Genomic DNA, 21,896 nt, shown 5'->3' with positions numbered 1-21,896 from the left:
GGGATCCACTCTTACAGAAGGCACTCCCCAGGAGACATCCTCTTCAGGTGAAACAATCACTCCTTCCCCAGCCCGGGTGAGCCGCACACCTGTGACACCATCAGAAATGTTGACAACACCAACCTCAACAGACAGAAATTTCTCCCCATCTACTGGAAGCAACACGTCTCCTACAACATCAGAGATGATGACATCACCAGCTTCAACAGACACCACTGTAGAACACACAATGGACACATCACCAAATGTAACGAGAAATATCACTCCAGTAGCCTCAAGAGTCTCAGTTAAAACTGGACTAGAGGACCAATCAACCTTACCCTCTTCCACCACTTCTACTGAGGAAACATCAGCATCTACTCAGGAACACCAGGCTCAGAGCATGGAAACCACCAGAGAAACTCAAACCACCACCATCACAGATGTGACCACATCCACTCCCTCATCATCCCCACGGGGATCCACTCTTACAGAAGGCACTCCCCAGGACACATCCTCTTCAGGTGAAACAATCACTCCTTCCCCAGGCAGGGTGAGCCGCACACCTGCGACACCATCAGAAATGTTGACAACACCAACCTCAACAGACAGAAATTTCTCCCCATCCACTGGAAGCAACACGTCTCCTACAACATCAGAGATGATGACATCACCAGCTTCAACAGACACCACTGTAGAACACACAATGGACACATCACCAACTCTAACGAGAAATATCACTCCAGTAGCCTCAAGAGTCTCAGTTAAAACTGGACTAGAGGACCAATCAAGCTTACCCTCTTCCACCACTTCTACTGAGGAAACATCAGCATCTTCTCAGGACCACCAGGCTCAGAGCATGGAAACCACCAGAGAAACTCAAACCACCACCATCACAGATGTGACCACATCCACTCCCTCATCATCCCCACGGGGATCCACTCTTACAGAAGGCACTCCCCAGGAGACATCCTCTTCAGGTGAAACAATCACTCCTTCCCCAGCCAGGGTGAGCCGCACACCTGCGACACCATCAGAAATGTTGACAACACCAACCTCAACAGACAGAAATTTCTCCCCATCTACTGGAAGCAACACGTCTCCTACAACATCAGAGATGATGACATCACCAGCTTCAACAGACACCACTGTAGAAAACACAATGGACACATCACCAACTCTAACGAGAAATATCACTCCAGTAGCCTCAAGAGTCTCAGTTAAAACTGGACTACAGGACCAATCAAGCTTACCCTCTTCCACCACTTCTACTGAGGAAACATCAGCATCTTCTCAGGACCACCAGGCTCAGAGCATGGAAACCACCAGAGAAACTCAAACCACCACCATCACAGATGTGACCACATCCACTCCCTCATCATCCCCACGGGGATCCACTCTTACAGAAGGCACTCCCCAGGAGACATCCTCTTCAGGTGAAACAATCACTCCTTCCCCAGCCCGGGTGAGCCGCACACCCGCGACACCATCAGAAATGTTGACAACACCAACCTCAACAGACAGAAATTTCTCCCCATCCACTGGAAGCAACACGTCTCCTACAACATCAGAGATGATGACATCACCAGCTTCAACAGACACCACTGTAGAAAACACAATGGACACATCACCAACTCTAACGAGAAATATCACTCCAGTAGCCTCAACAGTCTCAGTTAAAACTGGACTACAGGACCAATCAAGCTTACCCTCTTCCACCACTTCTACTGAGGAAACATCAGCATCTTCTCAGGACCACCAGGCTCAGAGCATGGAAACCACCAGAGAAACTCAAACCACCACCATCACAGATGTGACCACATCCACTCCCTCATCATCCCCACGGGGATCCACTCTTACAGAAGGCACTCCCCAGGAGACATCCTCTTCAGGTGAAACAATCACTCCTTCCCCAGCCAGGGTGAGCCGCACACCTGTGACACCATCAGAAATGTTGACAACACCAACCTCAACAGACAGAAATTTCTCCCCATCCACTGGAAGCAACACGTCTCCTACAACATCAGAGATGATGACATCACCGGCTTCAACAGACACCACTGTAGAAAACACAATGGACACATCACCAAATGTAACGAGAAATATCACTCCAGTAGCCTCAACAGTCTCAGTTAAAACTGGACTACAGGACCAATCAAGCTTACCCTCTTCCACCACTTCTACTGAGGAAACATCAGCATCTTCTCAGGACCACCAGGCTCAGAGCATGGAAACCACCAGAGAAACTCAAACCACCACCATCACAGATGTGACCACATCCACTCCCTCATCATCCCCACGGGGATCCACTCTTACAGAAGGCACTCCCCAGGAGACATGCTCTTCAGGTGAAAAAATCACTCCTTCCCCAGCCAGGGTGAGCCGCACACCTGTGACACCATCAGAAATGTTGACAACACCAACCTCAACAGACAGAAATTTCTCCCCATCTACTGGAAGCAACACGTCTCCTACAACATCAGAGATGATGACATCACCAGCTTCAACAGACACCACTGTAGAAAACACAATGGACACATCACCAAATGTAACGAGAAATATCACTCCAGTAGCCTCAACAGTCTCAGTTAAAACTGGACCACAGGACCAATCAAGCTTACCCTCTTCCACCACTTCTACTGAGGAAACATCAGCATCTTCTCAGGACCACCAGGCTCAGAGCATGGAAACCACCAGAGAAACTCAAACCACCACCATCACAGATGTGACCACATCCACTCCCTCATCATCCCCACGGGGATCCACTCTTACAGAAGGCACTCCCCAGGACACATCCTCTTCAGGTGAAACAATCACTCCTTCCCCAGCCAGGGTGAGCCGCACACCTGCGACACCATCAGAAATGTTGACAACACCAACCTCAACAGACAGAAATTTCTCCCCATCCACTGGAAGCAACACGTCTCCTACAACATCAGAGATGATGACATCACCGGCTTCAACAGACACCACTGTAGAAAACACAATGGACACATCACCAAATGTAACGAGAAATATCACTCCAGTAGCCTCAACAGTCTCAGTTAAAACTGGACCACAGGACCAATCAAGCTTACCCTCTTCCACCACTTCTACTGAGGAAACATCAGCATCTTCTCAGGACCACCAGGCTCAGAGCATGGAAACCACCAGAGAAACTCAAACCACCACCATCACAGATGTGACCACATCCACTCCCTCATCATCCCCACGGGGATCCACTCTTACAGAAGGCACTCCCCAGGACACATCCTCTTCAGGTGAAACAATCACTCCTTCCCCAGCCAGGGTGAGCCGCACACCTGCGACACCATCAGAAATGTTGACAACACCAACCTCAACAGACAGAAATTTCTCACCATCTACTGGAAGCAACACGTCTCCTACAACATCAGAGATGATGACATCACCAGCTTCAACAGACACCACTGTAGAAAACACAATGGACACATCACCAACTCTAACGAGAAATATCACTCCAGTAGCCTCAAGAGTCTCAGTTAAAACTGGACTAGAGGACCAATCAAGCTTACCCTCTTCCACCACTTCTACTGAGGAAACATCAGCATCTTCTCAGGACCACCAGGCTCAGAGCATGGAAACCACCAGAGAAACTCAAACCACCACCATCACAGATGTGACCACATCCACTCCCTCATCATCCCCACGGGGATCCACTCTTACAGAAGGCACTCCCCAGGAGACATCCTCTTCAGGTGAAACAATCACTCCTTCCCCAGCCAGGGTGAGCCGCACACCTGTGACACCATCAGAAATGTTGACAACACCAACCTCAACAGACAGAAATTTCTCCCCATCCACTGGAAGCAACACGTCTCCTACAACATCAGAGATGATGACATCACCGGCTTCAACAGACACCACTGTAGAAAACACAATGGACACATCACCAAATGTAACGAGAAATATCACTCCAGTAGCCTCAACAGTCTCAGTTAAAACTGGACCACAGGACCAATCAAGCTTACCCTCTTCCACCACTTCTACTGAGGAAACATCAGCATCTTCTCAGGACCACCAGGCTCAGAGCATGGAAACCACCAGAGAAACTCAAACCACCACCATCACAGATGTGACCACATCCACTCCCTCATCATCCCCACGGGGATCCACTCTTACAGAAGGCACTCCCCAGGAGACATCCTCTTCAGGTGAAACAATCACTCCTTCCCCAGGCAGGGTGAGCCGCACACCTGCGACACCATCAGAAATGTTGACAACACCAACCTCAACAGACAGAAATTTCTCCCCATCTACTGGAAGCAACACGTCTCCTACAACATCAGAGATGATGACATCACCAGCTTCAACAGACACCACTGTAGAAAACACAATGGACACATCACCAACTCTAACGAGAAATATCACTCCAGTAGCCTCAAGAGTCTCAGTTAAAACTGGACTAGAGGACCAATCAAGCTTACCCTCTTCCACCACTTCTACTGAGGAAACATCAGCATCTTCTCAGGACCACCAGGCTCAGAGCATGGAAACCACCAGAGAAACTCAAACCACCACCATCACAGATGTGACCACATCCACTCCCTCATCATCCCCACGGGGATCCACTCTTACGGAAGGCACTCCCCAGGACACATCCTCTTCAGGTGAAACAATCACTCCTTCCCCAGCCAGGGTGAGCCGCACACCTGCGACACCATCAGAAATGTTGACAACACCAACCTCAACAGACAGAAATTTCTCCCCATCCACTGGAAGCAACACGTCTCCTACAACATCAGAGATGATGACATCACCAGCTTCAACAGACACCACTGTAGAACACACAATGGACACATCACCAACTCTAACGAGAAATATCACTCCAGTAGCCTCAAGAGTCTCAGTTAAAACTGGACTAGAGGACCAATCAAGCTTACCCTCTTCCACCACTTCTACTGAGGAAACATCAGCATCTTCTCAGGACCACCAGGCTCAGAGCATGGAAACCACCAGAGAAACTCAAACCACCACCATCACAGATGTGACCACATCCACTCCCTCATCATCCCCACGGGGATCCACTCTTACAGAAGGCACTCCCCAGGAGACATGCTCTTCAGGTGAAAAAATCACTCCTTCCCCAGCCAGGGTGAGCCGCACACCTGTGACACCATCAGAAATGTTGACAACACCAACCTCAACAGACAGAAATTTCTCCCCATCCACTGGAAGCAACACGTCTCCTACAACATCAGAGATGATGACATCACCAGCTTCAACAGACACCACTGTAGAAAACACAATGGACACATCACCAAATGTAACGAGAAATATCACTCCAGTAGCCTCAACAGTCTCAGTTAAAACTGGACCACAGGACCAATCAAGCTTACCCTCTTCCACCACTTCTACTGAGGAAACATCAGCATCTTCTCAGGACCACCAGGCTCAGAGCATGGAAACCACCAGAGAAACTCAAACCACCACCATCACAGATGTGACCACATCCACTCCCTCATCATCCCCACGGGGATCCACTCTTACAGAAGGCACTCCCCAGGACACATCCTCTTCAGGTGAAACAATCACTCCTTCCCCAGCCAGGGTGAGCCGCACACCTGCGACACCATCAGAAATGTTGACAACACCAACCTCAACAGACAGAAATTTCTCCCCATCCACTGGAAGCAACACGTCTCCTACAACATCAGAGATGATGACATCACCGGCTTCAACAGACACCACTGTAGAAAACACAATGGACACATCACCAAATGTAACGAGAAATATCACTCCAGTAGCCTCAACAGTCTCAGTTAAAACTGGACCACAGGACCAATCAAGCTTACCCTCTTCCACCACTTCTACTGAGGAAACATCAGCATCTTCTCAGGACCACCAGGCTCAGAGCATGGAAACCACCAGAGAAACTCAAACCACCACCATCACAGATGTGACCACATCCACTCCCTCATCATCCCCACGGGGATCCACTCTTACAGAAGGCACTCCCCAGGACACATCCTCTTCAGGTGAAACAATCACTCCTTCCCCAGCCAGGGTGAGCCGCACACCTGCGACACCATCAGAAATGTTGACAACACCAACCTCAACAGACAGAAATTTCTCCCCATCTACTGGAAGCAACACGTCTCCTACAACATCAGAGATGATGACATCACCAGCTTCAACAGACACCACTGTAGAAAACACAATGGACACATCACCAACTCTAACGAGAAATATCACTCCAGTAGCCTCAAGAGTCTCAGTTAAAACTGGACTACAGGACCAATCAAGCTTACCCTCTTCCACCACTTCTACTGAGGAAACATCAGCATCTTCTCAGGACCACCAGGCTCAGAGCATGGAAACCACCAGAGAAACTCAAACCACCACCATCACAGATGTGACCACATCCACTCCCTCATCATCCCCACGGGGATCCACTCTTACAGAAGGCACTCCCCAGGAGACATCCTCTTCAGGTGAAACAATCACTCCTTCCCCAGCCAGGGTGAGCCGCACACCTGTGACACCATCAGAAATGTTGACAACACCAACCTCAACAGACAGAAATTTCTCCCCATCCACTGGAAGCAACACGTCTCCTACAACATCAGAGATGATGACATCACCGGCTTCAACAGACACCACTGTAGAAAACACAATGGACACATCACCAAATGTAACGAGAAATATCACTCCAGTAGCCTCAACAGTCTCAGTTAAAACTGGACCACAGGACCAATCAAGCTTACCCTCTTCCACCACTTCTACTGAGGAAACATCAGCATCTTCTCAGGACCACCAGGCTCAGAGCATGGAAACCACCAGAGAAACTCAAACCACCACCATCACAGATGTGACCACATCCACTCCCTCATCATCCCCACGGGGATCCACTCTTACAGAAGGCACTCCCCAGGAGACATCCTCTTCAGGTGAAACAATCACTCCTTCCCCAGGCAGGGTGAGCCGCACACCTGCGACACCATCAGAAATGTTGACAACACCAACCTCAACAGACAGAAATTTCTCCCCATCTACTGGAAGCAACACGTCTCCTACAACATCAGAGATGATGACATCACCAGCTTCAACAGACACCACTGTAGAAAACACAATGGACACATCACCAACTCTAACGAGAAATATCACTCCAGTAGCCTCAAGAGTCTCAGTTAAAACTGGACTAGAGGACCAATCAAGCTTACCCTCTTCCACCACTTCTACTGAGGAAACATCAGCATCTTCTCAGGACCACCAGGCTCAGAGCATGGAAACCACCAGAGAAACTCAAACCACCACCATCACAGATGTGACCACATCCACTCCCTCATCATCCCCACGGGGATCCACTCTTACGGAAGGCACTCCCCAGGACACATCCTCTTCAGGTGAAACAATCACTCCTTCCCCAGCCAGGGTGAGCCGCACACCTGTGACACCATCAGAAATGTTGACAACACCAACCTCAACAGACAGAAATTTCTCCCCATCTACTGGAAGCAACACGTCTCCTACAACATCAGAGATGATGACATCACCAGCTTCAACAGACACCACTGTAGAACACACAATGGACACATCACCAAATGTAACGAGAAATATCACTCCAGTAGCCTCAAGAGTCTCAGTTAAAACTGGACTAGAGGACCAATCAACCTTACCCTCTTCCACCACTTCTACTGAGGAAACATCAGCATCTACTCAGGAACACCAGGCTCAGAGCATGGAAACCACCAGAGAAACTCAAACCACCACCATCACAGATGTGACCACATCCACTCCCTCATCATCCCCACGGGGATCCACTCTTACAGAAGGCACTCCCCAGGACACATCCTCTTCAGGTGAAACAATCACTCCTTCCCCAGGCAGGGTGAGCCGCACACCTGCGACACCATCAGAAATGTTGACAACACCAACCTCAACAGACAGAAATTTCTCCCCATCCACTGGAAGCAACACGTCTCCTACAACATCAGAGATGATGACATCACCAGCTTCAACAGACACCACTGTAGAACACACAATGGACACATCACCAACTCTAACGAGAAATATCACTCCAGTAGCCTCAAGAGTCTCAGTTAAAACTGGACTAGAGGACCAATCAAGCTTACCCTCTTCCACCACTTCTACTGAGGAAACATCAGCATCTTCTCAGGACCACCAGGCTCAGAGCATGGAAACCACCAGAGAAACTCAAACCACCACCATCACAGATGTGACCACATCCACTCCCTCATCATCCCCACGGGGATCCACTCTTACAGAAGGCACTCCCCAGGAGACATCCTCTTCAGGTGAAACAATCACTCCTTCCCCAGCCAGGGTGAGCCGCACACCTGCGACACCATCAGAAATGTTGACAACACCAACCTCAACAGACAGAAATTTCTCCCCATCTACTGGAAGCAACACGTCTCCTACAACATCAGAGATGATGACATCACCAGCTTCAACAGACACCACTGTAGAAAACACAATGGACACATCACCAACTCTAACGAGAAATATCACTCCAGTAGCCTCAAGAGTCTCAGTTAAAACTGGACTACAGGACCAATCAAGCTTACCCTCTTCCACCACTTCTACTGAGGAAACATCAGCATCTTCTCAGGACCACCAGGCTCAGAGCATGGAAACCACCAGAGAAACTCAAACCACCACCATCACAGATGTGACCACATCCACTCCCTCATCATCCCCACGGGGATCCACTCTTACAGAAGGCACTCCCCAGGAGACATCCTCTTCAGGTGAAACAATCACTCCTTCCCCAGCCCGGGTGAGCCGCACACCCGCGACACCATCAGAAATGTTGACAACACCAACCTCAACAGACAGAAATTTCTCCCCATCCACTGGAAGCAACACGTCTCCTACAACATCAGAGATGATGACATCACCAGCTTCAACAGACACCACTGTAGAAAACACAATGGACACATCACCAACTCTAACGAGAAATATCACTCCAGTAGCCTCAACAGTCTCAGTTAAAACTGGACTACAGGACCAATCAAGCTTACCCTCTTCCACCACTTCTACTGAGGAAACATCAGCATCTTCTCAGGACCACCAGGCTCAGAGCATGGAAACCACCAGAGAAACTCAAACCACCACCATCACAGATGTGACCACATCCACTCCCTCATCATCCCCACGGGGATCCACTCTTACAGAAGGCACTCCCCAGGAGACATCCTCTTCAGGTGAAACAATCACTCCTTCCCCAGCCAGGGTGAGCCGCACACCTGTGACACCATCAGAAATGTTGACAACACCAACCTCAACAGACAGAAATTTCTCCCCATCCACTGGAAGCAACACGTCTCCTACAACATCAGAGATGATGACATCACCGGCTTCAACAGACACCACTGTAGAAAACACAATGGACACATCACCAAATGTAACGAGAAATATCACTCCAGTAGCCTCAACAGTCTCAGTTAAAACTGGACTACAGGACCAATCAAGCTTACCCTCTTCCACCACTTCTACTGAGGAAACATCAGCATCTTCTCAGGACCACCAGGCTCAGAGCATGGAAACCACCAGAGAAACTCAAACCACCACCATCACAGATGTGACCACATCCACTCCCTCATCATCCCCACGGGGATCCACTCTTACAGAAGGCACTCCCCAGGAGACATGCTCTTCAGGTGAAAAAATCACTCCTTCCCCAGCCAGGGTGAGCCGCACACCTGTGACACCATCAGAAATGTTGACAACACCAACCTCAACAGACAGAAATTTCTCCCCATCCACTGGAAGCAACACGTCTCCTACAACATCAGAGATGATGACATCACCAGCTTCAACAGACACCACTGTAGAAAACACAATGGACACATCACCAAATGTAACGAGAAATATCACTCCAGTAGCCTCAACAGTCTCAGTTAAAACTGGACCACAGGACCAATCAAGCTTACCCTCTTCCACCACTTCTACTGAGGAAACATCAGCATCTTCTCAGGACCACCAGGCTCAGAGCATGGAAACCACCAGAGAAACTCAAACCACCACCATCACAGATGTGACCACATCCACTCCCTCATCATCCCCACGGGGATCCACTCTTACAGAAGGCACTCCCCAGGAGACATCCTCTTCAGGTGAAACAATCACTCCTTCCCCAGCCAGGGTGAGCCGCACACCTGCGACACCATCAGAAATGTTGACAACACCAACCTCAACAGACAGAAATTTCTCCCCATCCACTGGAAGCAACACGTCTCCTACAACATCAGAGATGATGACATCACCAGCTTCAACAGACACCACTGTAGAACACACAATGGACACATCACCAACTCTAATGAGAAATATCACTCCAGTAGCCTCAAGAGTCTCAGTTAAAACTGGACTAAAGGACCAATCAAGCTTACCCTCTTCCACCACTTCTACTGAGGAAACATCAGCATCTTCTCAGGACCACCAGGCTCAGAGCATGGAAACCACCAGAGAAACTCAAACCACCACCATCACAGATGTGACCACATCCACTCCCTCATCATCCCCACGGGGATCCACTCTTACAGAAGGCACTCCCCAGGACACATCCTCTTCAGGTGAAACAATCACTCCTTCCCCAGGCAGGGTGAGCCGCACACCTGCGACACCATCAGAAATGTTGACAACACCAACCTCAACAGACAGAAATTTCTCCCCATCTACTGGAAGCAACACGTCTCCTACAACATCAGAGATGATGACATCACCGGCTTCAACAGACACCACTGTAGAACACACAATGGACACATCACCAAATGTAACGAGAAATATCACTCCAGTAGCCTCAAGAGTCTCAGTTAAAACTGGACTAGAGGACCAATCAACCTTACCCTCTTCCACCACTTCTACTGAGGAAACATCAGCATCTACTCAGGAACACCAGGCTCAGAGCATGGAAACCACCAGAGAAACTCAAACCACCACCATCACAGATGTGACCACATCCACTCCCTCATCATCCCCACGGGGATCCACTCTTACAGAAGGCACTCCCCAGGACACATCCTCTTCAGGTGAAACAATCACTCCTTCCCCAGGCAGGGTGAGCCGCACACCTGCGACACCATCAGAAATGTTGACAACACCAACCTCAACAGACAGAAATTTCTCCCCATCTACTGGAAGCAACACGTCTCCTACAACATCAGAGATGATGACATCACCAGCTTCAACAGACACCACTGTAGAAAACACAATGGACACATCACCAACTCTAACGAGAAATATCACTCCAGTAGCCTCAAGAGTCTCAGTTAAAACTGGACTACAGGACCAATCAAGCTTACCCTCTTCCACCACTTCTACTGAGGAAACATCAGCATCTTCTCAGGACCACCAGGCTCAGAGCATGGAAACCACCAGAGAAACTCAAACCACCACCATCACAGATGTGACCACATCCACTCCCTCATCATCCCCACGGGGATCCACTCTTACAGAAGGCACTCCCCAGGAGACATCCTCTTCAGGTGAAACAATCACTCCTTCCCCAGCCAGGGTGAGCCACACACCTGTGACACCATCAGAAATGTTGACAACACCAACCTCAACAGACAGAAATTTCTCCCCATCCACTGGAAGCAACACATCTCCTACAACATCAGAGATGATGACATCACCGGCTTCAACAGACACCACTGTAGAAAACACAATGGACACATCACCAAATGTAACGAGAAATATCACTCCAGTAGCCTCAACAGTCTCAGTTAAAACTGGACCACAGGACCAATCAAGCTTACCCTCTTCCACCACTTCTACTGAGGAAACATCAGCATCTTCTCAGGACCACCAGGCTCAGAGCATGGAAACCACCAGAGAAACTCAAACCACCACCATCACAGATGTGACCACATCCACTCCCTCATCATCCCCACGGGGATCCACTCTTACAGAAGGCACTCCCCAGGAGACATCCTCTTCAGGTGAAACAATCACTCCTTCCCCAGGCAGGGTGAGCCGCACACCTGCGACACCATCAGAAATGTTGACAACACCAACCTCAACAGACAGAAATTTCTCCCCATCTACTGGAAGCAACACGTCTCCTACAACATCAGAGATGATGACATCACCAGCTTCAACAGACACCACTGTAGAAAACACAATGGACACATCACCAACTCTAACGAGAAATATCACTCCAGTAGCCTCAAGAGTCTCAGTTAAAACTGGACTACAGGACCAATCAAGCTTACCCTCTTCCACCACTTCTACTGAGGAAACATCAGCATCTTCTCAGGAACACCAGGCTCAGAGCATGGAAACCACCAGAGAAACTCAAACCACCACCATCACAGATGTGACCACATCCACTCCCTCATCATCCCCACGGGGATCCACTCTTACAGAAGGCACTCCCCAGGAGACATCCTCTTCAGGTGAAACAATCACTCCTTCCCCAGGCAGGGTGAGCCGCACACCTGCGACACCATCAGAAATGTTGACAACACCAACCTCAACAGACAGAAATTTCTCCCCATCTACTGGAAGCAACACGTCTCCTACAACATCAGAGATGATGACATCACCAGCTTCAACAGACACCACTGTAGAAAACACAATGGACACATCACCAACTCTAACGAGAAATATCACTCCAGTAGCCTCAAGAGTCTCAGTTAAAACTGGACTAGAGGACCAATCAAGCTTACCCTCTTCCACCACTTCTACTGAGGAAACATCAGCATCTTCTCAGGACCACCAGGCTCAGAGCATGGAAACCACCAGAGAAACTCAAACCACCACCATCACAGATGTGACCACATCCACTCCCTCATCATCCCCACGGGGATCCACTCTTACAGAAGGCACTCCCCAGGACACATCCTCTTCAGGTGAAACAATCACTCCTTCCCCAGCCAGGGTGAGCCGCACACCTGCGACACCATCAGAAATGTTGACAACACCAACCTCAACAGACAGAAATTTCTCCCCATCCACTGGAAGCAACACGTCTCCTACAACATCAGAGATGATGACATCACCAGCTTCAACAGACACCACTGTAGAACACACAATGGACACATCACCAACTCTAACGAGAAATATCACTCCAGTAGCCTCAAGAGTCTCAGTTAAAACTGGACTAGAGGACCAATCAAGCTTACCCTCTTCCACCACTTCTACTGAGGAAACATCAGCATCTTCTCAGGACCACCAGGCTCAGAGCATGGAAACCACCAGAGAAACTCAAACCACCACCATCACAGATGTGACCACATCCACTCCCTCATCATCCCCACGGGGATCCACTCTTACAGAAGGCACTCCCCAGGAGACATCCTCTTCAGGTGAAACAATCACTCCTTCCCCAGCCCGGGTGAGCCGCACACCTGTGACACCATCAGAAATGTTGACAACACCAACCTCAACAGACAGAAATTTCTCCCCATCTACTGGAAGCAACACGTCTCCTACAACATCAGAGATGATGACATCACCAGCTTCAACAGACACCACTGTAGAACACACAATGGACACATCACCAAATGTAACGAGAAATATCACTCCAGTAGCCTCAAGAGTCTCAGTTAAAACTGGACTAGAGGACCAATCAACCTTACCCTCTTCCACCACTTCTACTGAGGAAACATCAGCATCTACTCAGGAACACCAGGCTCAGAGCATGGAAACCACCAGAGAAACTCAAACCACCACCATCACAGATGTGACCACATCCACTCCCTCATCATCCCCACGGGGATCCACTCTTACAGAAGGCACTCCCCAGGACACATCCTCTTCAGGTGAAACAATCACTCCTTCCCCAGGCAGGGTGAGCCGCACACCTGCGACACCATCAGAAATGTTGACAACACCAACCTCAACAGACAGAAATTTCTCCCCATCCACTGGAAGCAACACGTCTCCTACAACATCAGAGATGATGACATCACCAGCTTCAACAGACACCACTGTAGAACACACAATGGACACATCACCAACTCTAACGAGAAATATCACTCCAGTAGCCTCAAGAGTCTCAGTTAAAACTGGACTAGAGGACCAATCAAGCTTACCCTCTTCCACCACTTCTACTGAGGAAACATCAGCATCTTCTCAGGACCACCAGGCTCAGAGCATGGAAACCACCAGAGAAACTCAAACCACCACCATCACAGATGTGACCACATCCACTCCCTCATCATCCCCACGGGGATCCACTCTTACAGAAGGCACTCCCCAGGAGACATCCTCTTCAGGTGAAACAATCACTCCTTCCCCAGGCAGGGTGAGCCGCACACCTGCGACACCATCAGAAATGTTGACAACACCAACCTCAACAGACAGAAATTTCTCCCCATCTACTGGAAGCAACACGTCTCCTACAACATCAGAGATGATGACATCACCAGCTTCAACAGACACCACTGTAGAAAACACAATGGACACATCACCAACTCTAACGAGAAATATCACTCCAGTAGCCTCAAGAGTCTCAGTTAAAACTGGACTACAGGACCAATCAAGCTTACCCTCTTCCACCACTTCTACTGAGGAAACATCAGCATCTTCTCAGGACCACCAGGCTCAGAGCATGGAAACCACCAGAGAAACTCAAACCACCACCATCACAGATGTGACCACATCCACTCCCTCATCATCCCCACGGGGATCCACTCTTACAGAAGGCACTCCCCAGGAGACATCCTCTTCAGGTGAAACAATCACTCCTTCCCCAGCCCGGGTGAGCCGCACACCCGCGACACCATCAGAAATGTTGACAACACCAACCTCAACAGACAGAAATTTCTCCCCATCCACTGGAAGCAACACGTCTCCTACAACATCAGAGATGATGACATCACCAGCTTCAACAGACACCACTGTAGAAAACACAATGGACACATCACCAACTCTAACGAGAAATATCACTCCAGTAGCCTCAACAGTCTCAGTTAAAACTGGACTACAGGACCAATCAAGCTTACCCTCTTCCACCACTTCTACTGAGGAAACATCAGCATCTTCTCAGGACCACCAGGCTCAGAGCATGGAAACCACCAGAGAAACTCAAACCACCACCATCACAGATGTGACCACATCCACTCCCTCATCATCCCCTCGGGGATCCACTCTTACAGAAGGCACTCCCCAGGACACATCCTCTTCAGGTGAAACAATCACTCCTTCCCCAGCCCGGGTGAGCCGCACACCTGTGACACCATCAGAAATGTTGACAACACCAACCTCAACAGACAGAAATTTCTCCCCATCCACTGGAAGCAACACGTCTCCTACAACATCAGAGATGATGACATCACCAGCTTCAACAGACACCACTGTAGAACACACAATGGACACATCACCAACTCTAACGAGAAATATCACTCCAGTAGCCTCAAGAGTCTCAGTTAAAACTGGACTAGAGGACCAATCAAGCTTACCCTCTTCCACCACTTCTACTGAGGAAACATCAGCATCTTCTCAGGACCACCAGGCTCAGAGCATGGAAACCACCAGAGAAACTCAAACCACCACCATCACAGATGTGACCACATCCACTCCCTCATCATCCCCACGGGGATCCACTCTTACAGAAGGCACTCCCCAGGACACATCCTCTTCAGGTGAAACAATCACTCCTTCCCCAGCCAGGGTGAGCCGCACACCTGCAACAACCTCAGAAATATTGACAGCACGGACCTCAACAGACAGAAATTTCTCTCCATTTAGTGTAAGCAACACGTCTCCTACAACATCAGAGATGATCAATTCACCAGCTTCAACAGACCCCCTGAGTGATGTAGCCTCTCGTTCTGCTTCCACAATATTGTCCACAAGTGGAGAAGTTCTTACAACAACCCCAGGCTCATTCACCAATGAAAATACGACTGCTGGGGTCATTCCCCCTATAGGTTCTGACAATAACTCCTTGACAAATACCACACACGTCCCTACTTCCTCAGTGGGCGAGTCAAGCATACCCACCTCTGAACATCTTGCAACTGTTCAGATAGTAGCCTCTACTATGCATCCTATTACAAAGCCAACAGATATGGTTTCTACAAGTACTCATAACAGTGTAGCTGGATCCACACCGACTTCATCATTTCCGCCGACAAGCTACCTTTCCATCAATACCACTCCTGATACTTCTTCAGCATGTAAGTATTCTAAGAGTCCATTGCTTACTCTACAGCCATCCACAGACTATTCTGTCTCTGACTCTACTTCTTTTGGTAATGTGGGCACAGCTCAGACCATATCGAGTTTCTATACTTCAACCAGTAATTCTTCATTCTCTCAATCAGCCCCTGGCCCTGCAGTCACCTGGAGCTCCACCACCCTATTCACAGGTCACCCCACTCATCTGTCTGTTACCAGCACTTCTCTACCATCCACAGCATCCTTAAGCTCTGCCGTGAAGACTGAGACATCAGGTAGGTGGGGACTCCGGGGTCTTGGCCTCTTACAGTGGCCCAATTGGCTCAGTTCAGCCTCAAGGAGTGCTTGAGAGAGGAAGGTGAGTTAGCACTGCCAGGCTGGAGTTCAGGTCCACGAGAAGATGAAGTCAGTGGCGGGTATGGTGGGTGACAGGCTCATCACCCCTTCTACCCCAGGAGATAACTACTTTTCTGCAGGGAGTGATTTGGGTGTGACCAGAAGACAGACAGGTTTCTAGCTGTCTCTCCCAGCTCCTAAAGTCTCTCTCTTTAACTCTGCTATTTTCTCTGTAAAGCCCACTCCAGTCTTCTTTCCCTGCCTGCCCAGGAACAATCGTAACCTCACAGAAGACAGACAGTGGGAGAAGCACAGCAACATCACTACCCTCAACAACCTCCCAGACCCTTACCACTCCCACTGCTGGCACTTCCAGAGGCACCTGTTCAACAGCTGCCCCAGTCCCTATCAAGCCCGAGAAAGGCAAGTGATTCCACACAGCTGGAGCCGCTCCACCCTGGGAGGGAGAGGATGGAGTTAGATGTGGAGGTTGTAGCTGTGGCAGCTGGATTGGATCTACCAGTGAAACCCCTCACGGCTCGTTGGGGGAACCAGTTCTGTGGATCTCTCCACTGCCCTACCTGGGCCATTGGAAGTCCAGCCGCTCTCCATACCCCCTTGATAGGGGTGGGTAACTGAGTGCTTAGTTTCAGCCTGCTTGCTCATAGACTGTTGTTTTGAATCAGAAGGGCCTTACAGGGGCAATGCAAGAGCATCAGAGTTGGGTGCTGAGGGTTGGCTTTGCACATGGTGCTGGGCTAGGAGCTAGAGATACAGAAATGATCAAGGTGCTGTCTAGCAAGAGACAGAGCTGCTGCCTCAGTAGGTACCATTAGAGGAATAAGCCCAGGATATTAGCTGCACACACTGGAAGGCCCGAGGGAATGTCAGGGGTGGGCGGTGGGGTCAAGGTGAAGAGGAGGCTTCCTGGAAAGAGTGAATAGGAGCTGGGGTAGCGGAAGTGCCCCAGGCAGGCAGGAGGGCCTGAACAGCTGGAATAAAGGCATGGACAGGAAAAGCAGTCCTAATGTTGCATGGGGAGGAGATCCGTAAAGCATTTGGGGTTACCAGAAGTGAGGGGAAGGGTGCTGAGAAGCAAAGCTGTCATGTGAGGGAATCTTGTAGATAACATGCACCAGGGAGGACGTGGCGTGATTTACATTTATGAACAGTGCCATGGTGGCTGGGGTGGGGGATAAATTTGCAGGAGGCCAGGAGAGCAGTGTAGAGACTGCTGCAGTATTCCAAGCAACACCAGGTGAGGGCTGCCAGTATGGAAAGGAGGAGGCCCATTTGAGAAAGGTTTAGGACAAGGTTTCTCAGATTGGAGCCCAAGGACCTCCATGGGGGATCTGATGACAAATTCTACGGGGATTTTAAGTTTACCTAGAGAAATACCATCTTAGGGAACAAGTCTCATTCTGTGAAATGATCTTTCAATTACTCATCTTCACTACATTGGAGGAATTTTGTCTTTTCACCCTTAAAAGAATTTTGAGTACCATAACTGGTACAGAATAATTTGTTGGTATTCTGACAGCAGAACCTGTTTTTCTTCAAACTGGGGAAGGCTGAGTATACCATTTCAGGGGTAAAATGAGGAGATGGGTTGAATGCAAGTGGAGAGAGGAGTCCTTGATGGCTCCCACTTAGGGGAACGGGGGGCAAGGGAGGAGGAGCAGCTTGGGGACACTCTTGGGGGCCCCTACCAGCCCTGATGACATCAGGGCCCATGAGAACTTCCTGCTCCTCTTTGTACCGGCCCAGGCGTTTCCCTGTTCCCCTATGGGCTGTGTGCTGGAGACCAGGAGTTTGTCAAGAGGACTGTGGACTTCACCTCGCCACTCTTCAAACCCCAGATTGGCTTCCCCCTCGGCTCCTCTCTCCGGGATTCCCTCTATGTGAGTCCCCGACTGAAGCCCAAAGGGAAGGACCCACGACCTGCATTCCACGGGCCTTGCTTCTCCCTCTAAGCCTCAGAGACATCCCTGTGACCATGACCAAACATGACCATGACCGAGCAGGAGAATGGAAGCAGCACTGCTCAGGCACCTACTGTGTCCCTGCCGCTAGCTCAGTTTGCATGCACCATCTTTAATGATAGGGCACCAGCTGAAGAAGACAGGGAGCTAGGCAAGGCCTCCCCACCCAGGTGGACAGAAGTGTTGTCACCTCAGTAGAGAGGTGCCGGGGCCAGTAAGCTCTCCACCGTTTTCATGGGCCCTTTTATTGAGTAGGACGCTCTGCTTGGGAAAATTGACTCTTTGATGCTGTTCACATTTTCTATAATTATTTCCTGGTTCCCTGGTCCAAGTATTGATACTTCATGTCTCCCGGAGGAGAGCTGAATGGCAGTCGTGGCCCTCAGTGAGGGGGCTGAGTCAGGACACACTGTGAAAGGGTGACACAGCGATGAGGTGAGGGTATCAATTCTTTTAGCTCTAACGGATATAGCACAGGCTTCAGGGGTGGGGCTAAGGGGATTTACCCAGAGACGTCTGCTCTATGATGATGGGCTGGTCTGTAGATGGGTCTGCCACTGAAGCAGGACAAAACCTACCACCTTAGGAAGGACTTAGGACGTGAGGAATGGCCTAAGGATGAAGAGTATTTGTGGGAGAACTATGTACAGGGCCTCTCCCGGCAGGCAGGGAGATGGATGAGACCTTCCAGAGGTTGTTGAAATCTCTGACGTTCTACCCTCATGCATCCCAGGAGCTGACCCAAGGCTGGGATGCTCCCTCCCTGAATGCTAACCAGAAGAACCTTTGTGCTCAGTTCACAGATAATGGCCAAATCATTTTTCCGGAGTCAGAGTACCAGATTTTCTCCTACCCCAACCCTCCCCTTAGAGGCTTTACAGCCTGGGATCCTGTGGCCCTGGTGGCTCCATTCTGGGACGATGCTGATTTCTCCAGCAGCCGGGGGACCATATTTTACCAGGTGGGCCTTTCAAATCTCAGCACTCAGGGTCCTGCAGCAGCCAAGGAGAGACAAAGGGCTGTGTGGAGGACCTTGAAAGTGCTCCAGCTGTCAGAGCCCGGGCTCAGTGTGGGCAGGGATTGAAGCTTAAATATGAGGGCGGGAAGGAAGCAGACTAGGACACAACCACAGGAAGACTGCAGGTGACAGAGATGCGTGGCAGCGATCCATGGTTTGATTTTAGAATGAGGTTGCAGGGGTCCATCCTAACGAGGCTGAATCAAGCAGGGACCCTGCGTGTGCTCCTGGGTGGGGTTTATGACTCCAATCAGTGGGAGGTACCAGCACAATGAAAGCTACCGTAGGCGAATGTGGATCGTGCCCCTGCCACGGACAAGGCACTGTGGAAGGTCCAAAGGTGAAGAAATACATGCCTGTCTTCAAGGAGCCTTCAGCCGGACATAGGGAGGTACAAAGAGGCGCAGGTGGTTGCACAGTCAGAGCCAGCTTATGCTAAGAGATGCACAAGTTCAAGTCCAGAAGACTTGGGTTTCTGGGCCTCGACTCTCCACTCCATACACCCCAGGTGTCCCTGTGGCCCGCATTTGGATCTATCTTAAGGTCACAGGCACTAACTTTGAAAACGTAGGCCTGGGAGGGGGAAGGATGGGAGACACAGGTGGGCTAAAGTGAGCAGAAAGTGGGGGGTCCCTCAGGAGTATTGAGCTGGGACCCTCATTTCCTTGTCCGTATCTGCCTTCTTTTTCTAGGAATACGAGACTCTCTATGATGAATACAACCTGCTAGTGAGGGAGGTGGAGTCTTGGATTAAAAGGTTAACAAACACCTGGAACTACAAAGCCAGGTGGACGCTAAAGGTCACGTGGGTCCACGTCCCCGCCTATCCTGCCTCGGGGACCATCGGGGTGAGTGGACCAATAGGCACTTCCCTGTGAACCATCTGGAAGTCAGACATCCTAGAATCCTAGGCAGGGCCCACTCTTCTAAACTCCTCTCTGACTCAAGGACAGATGGCTGATTATAGCACTCCCCTCTGGGCCTACCTCCCCGCCTCCCCATCCCCCATCCCTCCACCTCCAACCCCCCCCCACCCACCCTGTTTCCTGAGCACTTACCACGTGCCAGGTGTGCCTCAGGGCTTCTCTTATATGACATCACACCAGCCCAGAGCACTGGGTATTAGGAGTTGAAACATGGGACATGAAATTTCTGTTAGTCAAAAGTGGCTGCCTATTGGCAATTTTATATGGCTCAACCTAATATTATTATTCACATATTAGAGATGAGGGAGATGATGGCTAGAGAGGTTAAACAACTTGCTCATGGTCACCCAGCTAGGAAATGACAAAGCCAGGCCTGGAACTGAGGTTTTTCTGACTCCGCACTCTGGCTCTCAACTGAAATGCATCCAGTGGAAGGGGGCACACCACAGGCTCTCCTTAATCTTCTCTCTGGGGCCTCACTGCTCGGACAGTCACAAAGTTATTCCTTGTGTCTGGTCTAAAAAGTCACTCATTTCTTCATTGGCTCAACAAATTCATTGCTTACCTCCTTTGTACAAACCCAGTGCTTGACACCCACCTTCAGAGAACCTCCAGTCTCACCTGTGTGGTCCTCCACGCTATTTAGGGTGAGGGGACGTTGGGACAATATCCTTAAATATCCCAGAGGAAGTTCCTGAGGCCTCTCCCAGCTCTCGAGTGTCTTGGCTAACCTCTCAGGTTGCTGAAGCTTTCTCATACAGACCCTTTTCTAACTGGATTCTAACCCAGAGTCCTTTACCTTCCCTCCCTGGAAAGAAGTCACAAAGAAGGCAAATCCACCATGGCAGGTGCTTTGACAGTTAGGGTGAAATCTGTGCATAATTCCAAACTTGTTTATATTTTAAGCCCATGCCTTTGCTCTGGGTAGGCCAGGAAAAGGTGACGTGGATGTGGTGGGGGTGGGGGGTGGGATGGGTGGTGGGACATCCCAGATCTCTCACAGGCATCCCTATGTCTGTCTCCTACCAACCCCCAGACCAACACCTACCAGGCCATCCTTTCCACAGACGGGAGCAGGTCCTACGCCATGTTTCTCTACCAAAGCGGCGGTATGCAGTGGGATGTGACCCGGCACCCAGGCAACCCTGTCCTGATGGGCTTCTCCAGGTAGGACAGGGAGGGGCTGTCAGCCCTGAGCAGATAATTGGAGCCCTGCAGAGCAGGGCTTGCGCTGCACACACACTCCATCCCCCCCCAGGACAAGGCAGGATTCCTCCTTGCCAATGCTTCTGACTCACACAGACTCCAGTTCCCATTTCTTGCTGTTTCAGATTAAAAGATCCCTATTCACCCTGCCATTCTCTTTCCTACCCCAATCCCCGTGCACAGTGATAATAATTCCCAGAGCTTTCACTTCTAGGATTTCCACTGACATTAGCTGACCTCTCTCGACTTCTCAAATATCATCACAATAACAGCCAACATTTATTACACCAAGTACTTAATAGGCATTATTTCATTTGACTATCACAGCAACCTCATGAA

General features: G+C 49.9%; 1 protein-coding gene across 1 annotated transcript in view; it reads left to right on the top strand.

Annotated features, from left to right (window-relative positions):
* Positions 1-21,896, top strand: part of MUC4 (mucin 4, cell surface associated) — a 43,125-nt gene that overhangs the window by 2,552 nt on the left and 18,677 nt on the right. The window contains 11 exon segments of the mRNA XM_089909902.1: positions 18-76; positions 532-673; positions 726-1,129; positions 3,268-3,460; positions 7,824-15,551; positions 16,236-16,364; positions 16,696-16,848; positions 18,193-18,326; positions 19,204-19,368; positions 20,118-20,273; positions 21,388-21,518. Of these exon segments, the coding sequence (XP_089766028.1) occupies positions 18-76; positions 532-673; positions 726-1,129; positions 3,268-3,460; positions 7,824-15,551; positions 16,236-16,364; positions 16,696-16,848; positions 18,193-18,326; positions 19,204-19,368; positions 20,118-20,273; positions 21,388-21,518 (9,394 nt within the window).

The sequence above is a fragment of the Delphinapterus leucas genome, chromosome 4 (genome assembly GCF_059928025.1).
Source record: "Delphinapterus leucas isolate spDelLeu-1000000601 "Yukka" chromosome 4, BTC_Dleu_Yukka2, whole genome shotgun sequence".
In the NCBI taxonomy this organism is placed as follows: Eukaryota; Metazoa; Chordata; class Mammalia; order Artiodactyla; family Monodontidae; genus Delphinapterus; species Delphinapterus leucas.
This window is presented reverse-complemented; position numbering and strand designations above follow the sequence as displayed.